This window comes from Mesoplodon bidens (genome assembly GCF_964165515.1).
Source record: "Mesoplodon bidens genome assembly, chromosome: 9".
NCBI lineage: Eukaryota > Metazoa > Chordata > Mammalia > Artiodactyla > Ziphiidae > Mesoplodon > Mesoplodon bidens.
Window position 1 is genome coordinate 1771747 of NC_138166.1, and position 16113 is coordinate 1787859.

The window sequence follows — 16113 nt, forward strand, 5'->3', positions numbered from 1 at the left end:
CTGTATAAAAAAGTAAATAAAATTTCAAAAAACGCCAAAACTCAGTAATTCAAAAATATAAAAATACAAAAATATTCAATGCAAACAACAGAACATTCACAAATATCTGGCATTCAGTGAAAAATTACTTGGCATGAGGGAAACAAGACAATATGACTCATGATAAGAAAAAAAGTTAATTGCAAACTACCCTGAATATGTGGAAAAGGACATTAAAACAATTAATGTAACACTATTCTCTATGTTCAAAATTTAAGATTAACATATGGAAGATATAAAAAAAAGCATTTCAATCAATCTTCTAGAGGCCAAAACCATGCTGTGTGTGATGAAAAACACTCTGGGTAGGATTACTGGTTGACCTGATATTGTAGAAGGAAAGATGACCAATCTTGAAGATACAGCAATAGAAACTACAGAAAATAAAACACACAGAAAAAAATTTTAACGAAGAGATCAACAAAGAGCTGTTGCAAAATATCAGTCAGGTTAATATCCTTTTAATTGGAATCCCTGGAGGAGAAGATGAGACTAATAGAAAAATTATTTGAATAAATAAGTAAAACAATTTTCAAATTTGAGGAGCACTGAGTGTCCACAAATCCAAGAAAGTGAAATATTCTTCAATAGCAAATTCACACCAGAAGAAATGTTAAATAAAATCCTTCAAGCCATACGAAGAGAACTTTAGGTGGAATTGGGTCTACACCAAGAATGAAGACTAATGGAAAGGATGATTAGACGGGTAAATACATGTGATTTTTTTCTTATCATTTACATCCTCATAAAAGATAAACTGTTTAATAAACAGAACAATGTAGTGTGGGATCTGTGACACAGGTAAGCTTAACTGGGTGGACGTGAACAATAGCACAAAGCTCAGGAGAGAAGAAATGGAAGTATAATATTTTAAGATGCTTATACTTCATATGAAGTGGTATAATATTAATTAAAGGTAGACTGTGATAAATTAATGATATACACCATAAGCCTAAAGTTACCACTAGAATAAAAACTCACAGAACTGTACCTAATAGGTCAACAAAGCAGAAAAATGGAAGCACAAACACTATTCAATTAATTTAATTGAATGTAGAAAAAATGGAAAAAAAGGAGCAAAAAATAAGTTGGGGAAATAGAAAACAGTGAGATGATACACTTGAACCTGACAATACTAGTAGTTACATTAAATTGGATTTAAAGATGCCAATTACAAGGCAGATATTGTCAGACTGGATTTAAAAAGCAAGATCCAACTGTATGTTGCCTAAACAAATACATCTTAAATATGAAGATATAAATTTAAAGTAAGGGGCTAGCAAAAGGCATAGCATTTGTACTGGCTAGTTTTATGTGTCAATTTGGCTAAGCAATACAAGTTATTCAATTAAACACTAATCTAGGTATTGTTGGGCAGGTATTTTGTAGATAAGATTAACGTTTGCTATCAGCTGACTTTAAGGGGATAATCTGGTGGGACTGATTTAATCAGTTGATAGGCCTAAGACCAGAACTGAGGGTCCCTTGAATAAGAAATTCTGCCTGTGGACTTCAGCTTCAGACTGTGGCCAAGAGTTTTTTGTCTGTCCTTCCTGAAGACCTGCCCTATATATTTTAGAATTATCTAGTTAGCAATCGCAATTACATAAGCCAATTTCTTGCAATAAATCTCTCAGTATACATATATCCTACTGATTCTTTCCTCTGTTGGAACCCTGAATGATAAACCACGACAACGCTAATAAAAAGAAATCTGTAGTTGGCAGTATTAATATTAGACAAAACAGAAGTCAGAGGAAAGATTATTACAAGGAACAAAAAATATCTCATAATGATAGGGGCATGAATATAACCAGAAGGATATAGCATAAAACATGTTTCAGTAAATTAAAAAGTATTCAAATCACACATATTCTCTCTGACAACTGAATTAAATTAACTTTCAATAAAAGAAAGATCTCAGGGCTTCCCTGGTGGTGCAGTGGTTGAGAGTCCGCCTGCCGATGCAGGGGACACGGGTTCGTGCCCCGGACCGGGAAGATCCTACATGCCGTGAAGCGGCTGGGCCTGTGAGCCATGGCCACTGAGCCTGAGCGTCCGGAGCAACGGGAGAGGCCACAACAGTGAGAGGCCCACGTACCAAAAAAAAAAAAAAAAAGAAAGAAAGAATTATCTCTGAAAATTCCCATAACATCTGGAAATTAAACACCACAATTCTAAAGAACCAATTGCTTGAATAAGAAATCCAAAGAGAAATGAACATTATGAAGTGAATGGAAATGAAAATACAACATGTCGAAATTTGTGAGGTGCCACTAAGGCTAGGGAGAAGTTTATATCTTGATGGCCACAAATTATCAAAACATTACACCCCCCCCTCAAAAAAAAACCTGAACAGCCGTATGTATTACAGAAATCGAATTTTTAGAAAAAAAAAAAAAAAAAAAAAAAAAAAACCTAAAAGACTAAAAACATTTCCCAACAAAGAAAACAAAATAAAAGGTGTACTCTGTCTTTGCCTTGCTGCTTACAGTAAAATGCAGGAGGAAAGAGATCAATTGATGATAGCACTGCTAAGCAAAAAGGAACCATCATCTGGTAATTAGAAACCTATCCAGTTTTCAAAGAATGCTAAAATCAGGAAGTCCACTGTTAAAAAGCAAGATCTAGAGAGTAATGCTATGGCTGGACGAACTTTTGATACCAAGACTACGTATGTGATTCATAGGTCCACTCAACCATCTTGGAAGAAACCTGGAATTGAGATATGGAATTGCAGGAAAGTTCTGTGCCTCCACAAGAGGTGTCCCTCTTGACTAATGATGTGAATACCCATGACATACACAGGAGAACTGCAAGGTTTTTTTTTTTTTTTTTTGAGGTATGCGGTCCTCTCACAGCTGTGGCCTCTCCCATTGCGGAGCACAGGCTTCAGATGCGCAGGCTCAGCGGCCATGGCTCACGAGCCTAGCTGCTCCACGGCATGTGGGATCTTCCCAGACCGGGGCACGAACCCATGTCCCCTGCATTGGCAGGCGGACTCTCAACCACTGCGCCACCAGGGAAGACCACTGCAAGGTTTTTAAGAATGTTTTACAGCAGAAACACTGCTAACTTGGACTAAACGGAACAGAGACAGGATCAAATTAAAGACATTTTTTAGATTTCCAAAATTCTACAAGCAGGAAATGGGCTGGTAGAATTATCATCGGCAAACATGCACTACCCTTGAATAAAAAAGGAATGACTCCCATGGAAAAGTAATAGGTCCAGAGGCAGACCAAGTCAGACCCACAGGCCTGAAACAGGGGATAATGGTACTTCCACGGACTAGAATGAGGTGCCTGAGAAAATATTTGAAGAGATTATAGTTGAAAACTTCCCTAATATGGGAAAGGAAATAGTTAATCAAGTCCAGGAAGCACAGAGAGTCCCATACAAGATAAATGCAAGGAGAAACATGCCAAGACAACATATTAATTAAACTGTCAAAAATTAAATACAAAGAAAACATATGAAAAGCAGCAAGGGAAAAACAACAAATAACACACAAGGGAATCCCCAAAAGGTTAACAGCTGATCTTTCAGCAGAAACTCTGCAAGCCAGAAGGGACTGGCAGGATATATTTAAAGTGTTGAAGGAGAAAAACGTACAACCAAGATTACTCTACCCAGCAAGGATCTCATTCAGATTTGATGGAGAAATTAAAACCTTTACAGACAAGCAAAAGCTGAGAGAGTTCAGCACCACCAAACCAGCTTTACTACAAATGCTGAAGGATCTTCTCTAGGCAAGAAACACAAGAGAAGGAAAAGACCTACAATGACAAATCCAAAACAATTAAGAAAATGGGAATAGGAATATACATATCGATAATTACCTTAAATGTAAATGGAATAAATGCTCCCACCAAAATACACAGACTGGCTGAATGGATACAAAAACAAGACCCATATATATGCTGTCTACAAGAGACCCACTACAGACCTACAGACACATACAGACTGAAAGTGAGGGGATGGAAAAAGACATTCCATGCAAATAGAAACCAAAAGAAGGCTGGAGCAGCAATTCTCATATCAGACAAAATAGACTTTAAAATAAAGACTATTAGAAGAGACAAAGAAGGACGCTACATAATGATCAAGGGATCGATCCAAGAAGAAGATATAACAATTGTAAATATTTATGCACCCAGCATAGGAGAACCTCAATACATAAGGCAAATACTAAAAGCCATAAAAGGGGAAATCGACAGTAACACATGCATAGTAGGGGACTTTAACACCCCACTTTCACCAATGGACAGATCATCCAAAATGAAAATAAATAAGGAAACACAAGCTTTAAATGATACATTAAACAAGATGGACTTAATTGATATTTATAGGACATTCCATCCAAAAACAACAGAATACACATTTTTCTCAAATGCTCATGGAACATTCTCCAGGATAGATCATATCTTGGGTCACAAATCAAGCCTTGGTAAATTTAAGAAAATTGAAATTGTATCAAGTATCTTTTCCGACCACAACGTTATAAGACTAGGTATCAATTACAGGAAAAGATCTGTAAAAAATACAAACACATGGAGGCTAAACAATACACTACTTAATAACGAAGTGATCACTGAAGAAATCAAAAAGGAAATCAAAAAATACCTAGAAACAAATGACAATGGAGACACGATGACCCAAAACATATGGGATGCAGCAAAAGCAGTTCTAAGAGGGAAGTTTAGAGCAATACAATCCTACCTTAAGAAACAGGAAACATCTCAAATAAACAACCTAACCTTGCACCTAAAGTAATTAGAGAAAGAAGAAAAAAAAAACTGCCAAGTTAGCAGAAGGAAAGAAATCATAAAGATCAGATCAGAAATAAATGAAAAAGAAATGAAGGAAGCAATAGTAAAGATCAATAAAACTAAAAGCTGGTTCTTTGAGAAGATAAACAAAATTGATAAACCATTAGCCAGACTCATCAAGAAAAAAAGGGAGAAGAATCAAATCAATAGAATTAGAAATGAAAAAGGGGAAGTAACAAATGACACTGCAGAAATACAAAAGATCATGAGAGGTTGCTACAAGCAACTCTATGCCAATAAAATGGACAACCTGGAAGAAATGGACAAATCCTTAGAAATGCACAACCTGCCAAGACTGAATCAGGAAGAAATAGAAAATATGAACAGACCAATCACAAGCACTGAAATTGAAATTGTGTTTAAAAATCTTCCAACAAACAAAAGCCCAGGACCAGATGGCTTCACAGGTGAATTCTATCAAACATTTAGAGAAGAGCTAACACCTACCTTTCTCAAACTCTTCCAAAATATAGCAGAGGGAGGAACACTCCCAAACTCATTCTACAAGGCCACCATCACCCTGATACCAAAACCAGACAAGGATGTCACAAAGAAAGAAAACTACAGGCCAATATCACTGATGAACATAGATGTAAAAATCCTCAACAAAATACTAGCAAACAGAATCCAACAGCACATTAAAAGGATCATACACCATGATCAAGTGGGGTTTATTCCAGGACTTCAAGGATTCTTCAATATAGGCAAATCAATCAATGTGATACACCATATTAATAAATTGAAGGAGAAAAACCATATGGTCATCTCAATAGATATAGACAAAACTTTCAACAAAATTCAACACCCATTTATGATAAAAACCCTGCAGAAAGTAGGCATAGAGGGAACTTTCCTCAACATAGTAAAGGGCATATATGACAAACCCACAGCCAACATCGTCCTCAATGGTGAAAAACTGAAAGCATTTCCACTAAGATCAGGAACAACACAAGGTTGCCCACTCTCACCACTCTTATGCAACTTAGTTTTGGAAGTTTTAGCCACAGCCATCAGAGAAGAAAAGGAAATAAAAGGAATCCAAATCGGAACAGAAGAAGTAAAGCTGTCACCGTTTGCAGATGACATGATACTATACATAGAGAATCCTAAAGATGCTACCAGAAAACTACTAGTGCTAATCAATGAATTTGGTAAAGTAGCAGGATACAAAATTAATGCACAGAAATCTCTGGCATTCCTATATACTAATGATGAAAAATCTGAAAGTGAAATCAAGAAAACACTCCCATTTACCATTGCAACAAAAAGTATAAAATATCTAGGAATAAACCTACCTAAGGAGACAAAAGACCTGTATGCAGAAAATTATAAGACACTGATGAAAGAAATTAAAGATGATACAAATAGATGGAGAGATATACCATGTTCTTGGATTGGAAGAATCAACATTGTGAAAATGACTCTACTACCCAAAGCAATCTACAGATTCAATGCAATCCTTATCAAACCACCACTGGCATTTTTCACAGAACTAGAACAAAAAATTTCACAATTTGTATGGAAACACAAAAGACCCCGAATAGCCAAAGCAATCTTGAGAACAAAAAAATGGAGCTGAAGCAATCAGGCTCCCTCACTTCAGACTATACTACAAAGCTGAGTAATCAAGACAGTATGGTACTGACACAAAAACAGAAATATAGATCAATGGAACAGGATAGAAAGCCCAGAGATAAACCCACGGACATATGGTCACCTTACCTTTGATAAAGGAGGCAGGAATGTACAGTGGAGAAAGGACAGCCTCTTCAATAAGCGGTGCTGGGAAAACTGGACAGGTACATGTAAAAGTATGAGATTAGATCACTCCCTAACACCATACACAAAAATAAGCTCAAAATGGATTAAAGACCTAAATGTAAGGCCAGAAACTATCAAACTCTTAGAGGAAAATATAGGCAGAACACTCCATGACATAAATCACATCAAGATCCTTTTTAACCCACCTCCTAGAGAAATGGAAATTAAAAAAAATTTAAAAATGGGACCTACTGAAACTTCAAAGCTTTTGCACAGCCAAGGAAACCATAAACAAGACCAAAAGAGAACCCTCAGAATGGGAGAAAATATTTGCAAATGAAGCAACTGACAAAGGATTAATCTCCAAAATTTACAAGCAGCTCATGCAGCTCAATAACAAAAAAACAAACAACCCCATCCAAAATTGGGCCGAAGACCTAAATAGACATTTCTCCAAAGAAGATATACAGACTGCCAACAAACACATGAAAGAATGCTCAACATCATTAATCATTGGAGGAATCCAAATCAAAACTACAATGAGATATCATCTCACACCAATCAGAATGGTCATCATCAAAAAATCTAGAAACAATAAATGTTCGAGAGGGTGTGGAGAAAAGGGAACACTCTTGCACTGCTGGTGGGAATGTGAATTGGTACAGCCACTATGGAGAACAGTACAGAGGTTCCTTAAAAAACTAAAAATAGAGCTACCACACGGCCCAGCAATCCCACTACTGGGCATATACCCTGAGAAAACCATAATTCAAAAGGAGCCATGTACCAAAATGTTCACTGCAGCTCTATTTACAATAGCCAGGAAATGGAAACAACCTAAGTGTCCATCATCAGATGAATGGATAAAGAAGACGTGGCACATATACACAATGGAATATTACTCAGGCATAAAAAGAAACAAAACTGAGCTATTTGTAATGAGGTGGATGGACCTAGCGTCTGTCATACAGAGTGAAGTAAGTCAGAAAGAGAAAGACAAATACCGTATGCTGACACATATATATTGAATTTAAGAAAAAAAATGTCACGAAGAACCTAGGGGTAAGGCAGGAATAAAGACATAGACCTACTAGGGAATGGACTTGAGGATATGGGGAGGGGGAAGGGTAAGCTGTGACAAAGTGAGAGAGTGGCATGGACATATATACACTACCAAACGTAAAACAGATAACTAGTGGGAAGCAGTCGCATAGCACAGGGAGATCAGCTCGGTGCTTTGTGACCACCTAGAGGGGTGGGATAGGGAGGGTGCGAGGGAGGGAGACGCAAGAGGGAAGAGATATGGGAACATATGTATATTTATAACTGATTCACTTTGTTATAGAGTGGAAACTAGCACACCATTGTAGAGCAGTTATATTCCAATAAAGATGTAAAAAAATTAATAATAAAACACTTCTCAAGTCATATTATCAAAAAAAGAAAAAAAAAGATAAATCACTCTAGTTGTCTCATAACTAGTATTTGTGCTTCCTCCCAGACAACTGCCTAACACCTAAACCCCTCTTCACTCTAGTATTAAAACAAGGCCAGAATTAATTTGGCCTTTTTCTTTTAAATCTTCAGATTGACATAGTGTTTTCAAACACACTACTTCAAACCTAAATGATAGTAAAAATAAGTGAAAGACATTCACTTAGGCATGATGAAGACAGTGAGTTTTCATATGTATAAACCATAAAATCATAGTTCATTACATACCACAGCACTCAGGACATTTTGGGTGTTTCAGGATATTCATTCCATACCCTGGGAAGCAGCGATTAATCCAAACCATTTGGAGAGTACCATCAATGTAGTATATCTCAGGCAACGGCTCTGCACGTCTGCCCTGAACTTCCACTTGTTGATCAAAAAATCTCTCTATGAGATTTTTAGCCTGAAATAGAAATACAGTATGAAAAAATTATCACATAAATGTAATTTTAGAACAAATAAGGATGCTTATGTATTTAGAAGCAGGGGAAACAAATTCTCCAGGTCCTTATTTTTTCTTGAATTCATAGGATATAAATAACACCTGTAAAACTGAAAAGATATCACCTATAAACCTCAAATATTTCTAAATGAACTTCCATATACAACACAAAGAAAATATTTCAATATATAACCAAACTTCTTGGTCCCTTTGGTTTTGAATAATATATGGATGGGCATAAGAGCAAAAACAAGAGAGCTCTTTGAAATTAAATGTACTTTCAGAAGGGTACTCTAACAATTAAATGTTCTTAAAGAAATATACTTTAAGAATCTTTAAGAAGCATATCCTGAGACATCTGCTCCACTGTTTAAATAAAGAAAAATTAGGTTTAAAGATGGCATACAGCACATGTTAAAACTTCTAGCTCTGTTTCAAAAATCAAATTTACAAAATAATTAAGGCATAATTCTGATCTATAATTAATTACCTTTTTACTTGTAGTAATTATTCTGGCTTGACTCCGAAAACTAACAAGAGGCTTATACTTTTCAGTGGCTGGCAAGCCTTACCTGGTAAAGCATGAGGTATGGTCATGAGTTCACACCCTCTGCAAGCTAGTTAGTTCTGCTCAGTTCTCCTATGCTCACCTGCACCTCTCATGTAGTCAGAAGCAGGGGTAAATGAAATCATGCTCATCTATAACCACTAATGGTGCATCTCAATCTACTGACTTCTCCAGATACCTTACAAATTACATCCCTCTGATGAAAATTTCTATAAATAAATGTAAAAATGTTTTTCAATATACTGCATTCAACTCATTCTATTACTGAATTACTATATTTTTACAGTCTAAATTGTTTTCTTGTACATCTAATAAATTCTGTCAAATTTGCTGCTATTTACAATTTTGGTTAAGGAAGTGCTTATGAATTAATTAGCTACAAATATGGTATCCAATTAACTACATTTAAATGCAAGACTAAAATAAAAGTATCAGGAGACATGATCAGAATCACTTGGCTTCCTGACACCCTATGCAGGAAAAAAAAAGAAAAAAAAAAAAAAACAATGAAACTATACCTCTCAAAACCTGACAAGAACAAAAATTATCATGTAAATCAGATTCTTGTTTCCTGTTTTCTTTCTAGGAAGGAGAATGAGGATAAATCTCTTATTTGATAAAAATGGAAAGAAGGTAAGAAATTATTTGAATCACTGACTAATTTTTTTTAAAATAATGAGTATGTTGATGGTTGACATGGGGTTAATTATTTGTACCAAAGAAAGTGTGAAACTGAAGAATTCTCTGCGTTGGGTAAAGATTAAAGATTTTAAAGTAAAAATTTTTGGACAAATTTGGATGACATAAGAAAAAATCATAATTATAGAAATTCTTCATAGATGAATCACCTGGCTTAAGATACAAAGAATTAATTCAACTGAATAAACATCAGATTGCCTGGCCCAAGCTACTCCTCCCTTCACCCACCCCCCGCAAATTTTATAGAATTATTAAGCATATATGGAAGGAATATGTTCTATAATTATTGGTTATTGATTACAAAACTAGAACAAGAAATCATTACCACTTCAACAATAAGCAGTTTGTAAACTATATAAACTTCTGCATGGAGAAGCTGAACGGCTTACTTTAAATACCATAATCTGCTCAACTGATCATGCCACATTAGGTACTGAAAAAGGCGACTAGAAAGGCTTTATATGTGCTCTACATTAGTCCAGCAAGCGATAGGAGTCCTAGGATAGGCAAAAAGCTTCATACATTATACACGACCGGAGTTGAATTGGAGCTCCAGTATCCATGAGGCGAGAATTCATTATGTACCAGGTGTTATGGACAATACAGTTTTAAGATAGAGTCCGTTGGAAACCTCTGGTTAACACGTATATTTGGGGAATCTCTTTGGAAAATGACTATAGTCATCAAATGGGGCTGGAATTAAAAAGCCAAAAAAAAACAAACGAAAAAGGAGAGGCTTACAGTATCTTGGATGAAATGGTAAGAATTGTGAATTTGCATAGAAAAGACTGGTGATCTCAGTGCTCAGTGAGCAAATGAGAGGTAGGGTGTCCAGATCTTACAGGACAATGTCCCAATGAAGAACTGTCGAAAAAGTTTAAAACAAAAACACAAAGTTGTCCCTCTGATGGTAGGAACACCAACATGGATGATATACACTCACTCATATCAGTAAAACAGTCAGAGAACTATGAGATAAAGCTCAGTTTCAAAGCAGAGCCAAAGGGAAGAGGAAGAAAGTAAAGGGTTATATAATAGTCTGAATTCTATGAAAGTTGGAATCTACTCCTAAGAAGCATAATGAATCCAAGAACTTTAGGATAAAGAAAAATTTAACTTTGTAATGTAGTCTACTTCAGTCCTGAAGCAAAAGACAAAAGAATCGACTCTTCACTCAGCATTGTCACTGAAATGGTAGTTGCTCCACAAGAAATGAAACCTGTATTAGAAAACCAGATTTTTTAGAAGAAAGATTAAAGATAAATTGTAATTTAGGTTTTGAAATTATTACAGATTTAAACTGTCATATTAAAGTTTTTTAAAATAGTATATTTCTAATTGAAAAAAAGAAAGCAGAAAAGATAGGAATGAGAGGAGAGAAATAACATTTAAAAATACAGAAAAAGATTTCACATTTCCAACCATATGGTGCACTAGATAGCCTGAAAAATCACCCTGCTAAAAATCACCTAACTGAACATAACACAGCAAAGATATTGTGTACTTATATTTCAACAATAAGAGAGGAAGAAAAAAGTAGAAAGGAAAAAAGGAAGACAGGGAGAGACAGAAAGAAAGAGAGAAAGTTGCTAAAAATGAAAATTACAAAGCTAATATTAGCTGAGCCCCTATTTCATTTCATGTCAATCTGAGTATTCCAGAGTGTTATAATTTAACAAACAAAAGAGCTAAGGAAAAAAGGCTTAAAGCTGTTCAAAACAAACAAAATAAACAACCAAGAAAGACTCTAAGTAAAACAGTGGAGCAGGAAAAGAAATTCAATTACAAAAGGGAAATAACAAGAAAGCCTCTCAATAGGGTAGGGAGGGGCAGCAGGAGGGGGTGATGGAGTGGAGGGATGGGGGAAAGCAAAACTCCTCTGTGAATTCCTACACGATGGTTTGCTTTCAAAGTGGGTGTGGGGTTTTGTTGTACTTTCTGTGTGGTACAAGATCCCCAAGTCAGAAATTAACATAAAAATTTGGCTTTGATTGAGAACAACCATGGAACATTAGGCAAAAGCAAACGTAGTTAACTTTACAGAAAAACACACACAACCTAAGCCAAAGGGGCTACATCTACTGATAAAGGACTGACAAACATGTCTTATCAGCCAGAGTTATGAAGCAGAGGATGAACTAAGAAACAACAGTGGGGTCAACAAACTGCCAAATTAGACCATCAAGAAATTCAGATAATGGAGCTCCAGTGACCTAAAATAGCAAAAAATGATATGAAGTATCCTTAGAACACATGAAGACATAAAAGTGGAAATTTATACCACAATAAAAGAGAAAGTATATTTGAAAAATTACCTACTTAAATTATAATTAATGAAGGGAGTAAAAAATGGAGTGAAATTAAAAACTCAGTGGACAGACTGAACATCAGATTAGGCCCTGCTGGAGCTAGAACAATTAAATGCAATAAATAATTGAAGAAATTATTCAGAATGAAGAACATATTTAAAAAAAGAAAAAAAAGTAAGAGAGAGGTGGAGAAATAAATGAGATAACCTGAAACATACTAAATGGGAGTTCAAGGAAAGCAAATGGGGCAACAGGTAATTTTCAAAGGTGTTCTGGCAGAAAAAATTTCCAGAACTGATCAAAGTAATGAATCCTCAGATTTCAGTGGAACAATAAATATAGGAAGAAGGAAAAATACATTATAAGGAAAGACTGAGAGGCAAGAAGAAATCATAAGCAAAGAAATGGATAAAACTGTGAGTAAATCTAAACAAACACTGACATTCTGAAACAATCTTAATAATAAGTGAAAAATCAAAAAAAAACTAGAATACTAGAAAACAAAACCTTGAAAGATGAAAACAGGTCGTAAGAGTTAAAGGTCTTTAAGGCTTTTGTACATTTTTGGAAGGTACTGTAAACTAAGTAAGTTTTGGTTCTGCTATGAAGAATACGTTAAAATTTGAAACAAATCCAGAAAAAAAGTGAAAAAAATATAACAAGAAAAAAGTCAGTTAAAAAAAAAGTTTAATCAATCCAAAGATAGGGAAGGAGCAAAACCAGAAGAATAGAAAACCAGGTTAAATGATATATAATAGAATGATAAAAACCCATCCACATAAAGCAGCAGTATGATTTGAAAACAATAAAGCAATGAACAAGACTATAAAACAGTATCATTCTTTAAAAGGCACAATCATCCAAAAGAAAGAATAAAAGGAAAAAGTTACAAGAGATGGGACAAATAGAAAAAAATGGAAAAATGGTGGATTTAAATCCAAATCTTTGATAATTAAATTAAATGTAATTGGTCTAAATATTCTAATTAAGAGGCAGGGATTATTAACTTGATTTGTTAGCTGGATTGTCAACTATATCCAAAAGGAATGCTGTCAGCCACACGGCAGAATAGGAGATGCCAGTCTTCACTGCACAAAAACACTGATTTGACAACGATTCGGGGATCAAAATACTTTTTAAGAACTCCTGAATATAGTAGAAACGTTCCAGCACCCCCCATGGACCACAAAACCCAAGATCAGACACACTGAAAATGGTAGGAGAAACTGTTTCACTTTGACTGCATCACCACTTTCCCAGGTCACCAAAACTCAGCACCCAGAGAGATCCCTCTAGACCACAACTTCTCCCTCAGGGGAAGGAAAATGCAACGTGAAGGTTTGGCTTTCCCAAGCTTGGGGTCACTTCCCATGCGGACTCCTTCTGGAGGTCTACTTCTCTCTTACTGCACCTAGAACTCTGAGGAAATTAGCGTGGCCGAATCATTTAGAGAAAGCTGAGAACAAAGAAAAGGTGTGGAAACTCATGGCACCTGGCATGTGTGCCCTGACAGCTGGCACACAGATCTAAGCAGGCAGTATGGAAGCCTGCAGCAAGTTAAACTCTGCAAAATTTGGTGAAGGCGCACAACCCTGAGACTGTTACTTCAGGAGAGAGGAAGAGAGATGGAGCTTGCAACCCATGGCTCAGAATCAAGGGCACTGCCCTGGGGAAAAGAGAAAGGTGACTCTTGGGGCACTTGGCATGACTCTGCAGACTACAGTGAAGGAGCAAACTCCAAGATATCCCCTTTAGGAGGGAGGGAGAGAAATGGAAGATGCATAAAAAGCCTTGGCATCTCAGGCACTGCCCTCAGGAAAAAGGAGTGGTTTGCTCTTAGCACCTGATGTGACTCTCATAACCTGACACGGCTCTGTAGGATTGAGAGAAGAAATAATTCTAAGACATCCACCCCAGGAAAAAGCAAGACTTGAGGAGGTGTAGCCATTAGAAAGGTATGAGAGACTCCTAGAAACTCTAGTCTGGTAAAGGTCATTCTCTCCTGAAGCCAGACCATAAAGATTGGAAGAGGAAACTTTTCTTTAAAAGCACAGGCACCAATTCAAGCACACCAGGATCACAAAGAATCAATAAAACATGACACCATAAAAGAACAACAAAAAAAGCTCCAATAACCAGCTACAAAGGCCAAAGTTATGAAGATCTATGAATCGCCTGAAAATAATTCAATATAATCTTAAAGAAACTCAGTAAACTACAAGAAAACACAGACAAAATCAAGAAAACAATGTGCACACGTGCGTGCATGTGCACACACACACACACATACATACACACAAAACCCAAGAAGTACAACAAAGAGATACAAACCATAAAAAAGAACCGAACAGAAATTCTAGTTTGAAAAATACAGTGATTGGACTTAAAAATTCAATAGAGCTTCAAAGGTTGACTCAATCAAGCCTAGAAAAGAATCAATGAATTAAAAGACAGATCATCCGTAATTATCCAGTCAGAGAAACAAAAAGAAAAAAAAGAGTGAAGAAATCTTATGATACTTATTTGATATCATTACCTAAATCAATACATGCCCTATGGAGTTCCCTTAAGAAGAGAAAGAGAAAGGACTAGAAAGCTTATTTAAAGAAATAATACCAAAGAACGTTCTAAATCTGCAGAGGGAATGGGCATACAGATTCATAAACCTTAAAGAATACCAAATATGTTGTACTAAAGGGAACTACACCAAGAAACATTGTTATTAATTTGACAATATTCACAAAGACAGAACTATGAAAGTGGCTAGAGAAAAGCAATTCATCAAATAAAGGGTACCCCCACACACAAATAATACTATCAGTGATTAGAAGTCAGTGGATGTCTTGGCACAAACCTTTCAGGCTAGGAGAGTACATAATGATACATCCAAAGTGCAGAAACAAAGAAACGAAACTATGAACCAGGAATACTATACCTGTCAAACTGTCCTTTGAAAATGAAGGAAAGATGAAGAGTTTCCCAGAAAAACAAACACTGAAAGAGTTCAACAGCATTAGAAGTCCCAGCATCTCAGTGCTCTGCCCAGGTGAGTGAACTGCCTTACGAGAATTGCTAAAGAGGGTTCATCAAGTGAAATGAAATGAAAGAACACTTAACAGCAACATTAAAAAGTATAAATCTCACAGCAAATACAGACTAAGGTAATACTGTAAGGGGGATACATAAATGACATTTTAAACCAGTATAAAAGTTACAGACAAAAGTATAAAAAATATAAGCATAAAAATCTGTAATTAGATGTACAATACAAAAGATGTAACTTGTGACATCAATAACATACTGTGTAGAGGAGAGTATAAGTACAGACTTTCATATGCAATTCATATGCAATATAGACTTGCATATGATCTAAGTTACCAGCTTAAAGTAGACTGTTATAAGATTTATATGTAAGCTTCATGATAACCAAAAAGAAAATATCTTTAAAAAAGAGAAATGAATCAAAGTGTATCAATGCACAAAAAAGTCAAGTAACAAAGGACGACAACAACCTTGGAGGAAAGGAACAAAAGAACTACAAACATACAGAAAATAATTAACAAAGTGACAATAGTAGGCCCTTACCTATCAATAAAAACTTTAAATGTAAATAGATTAAACTCCCCTGTAAAAAACATGACATGGCTTAATGGACAAAACAAGATCACCCAACTATATGCTGTCTACAAGAGATTAACTGTAGATTTAAGGACACTTATAAGCTGAAAGTGAAACATGGAAAAAGATCCCATGCAGATGACAACCACACAGAGCAAGGATGGATGTACATATATCCAAAAAAAATCACCTTGAAATAATAAAAAACTGTAATAAGAAACAAAAAAGGTCATTATTTAATGATTAAGGAATCAATTCAACAGGAAGATAGAGCATATATATACACCCAACATCAGAGTATATAAATATATAAAGCAAACACTGACAGAGCTGAAAGGAAGAATAGAC

At 35.6% G+C, this 16113-nt stretch overlaps 1 protein-coding gene across 1 annotated transcript in view; it reads right to left on the reverse strand.

The window, feature by feature from the left end:
- ZPBP (zona pellucida binding protein) overlaps positions 1-16113 on the reverse strand; it is a gene marked incomplete at its 5' end in the record, with an annotated part of 85485 nt that overhangs the window by 18637 nt on the left and 50735 nt on the right. Inside the window, one exon of the mRNA XM_081244795.1 lies at positions 8355-8532. Coding sequence (XP_081100921.1) covers positions 8355-8532 — 178 coding nt within the window. The remainder of the gene's footprint in view (positions 1-8354; positions 8533-16113) is intronic.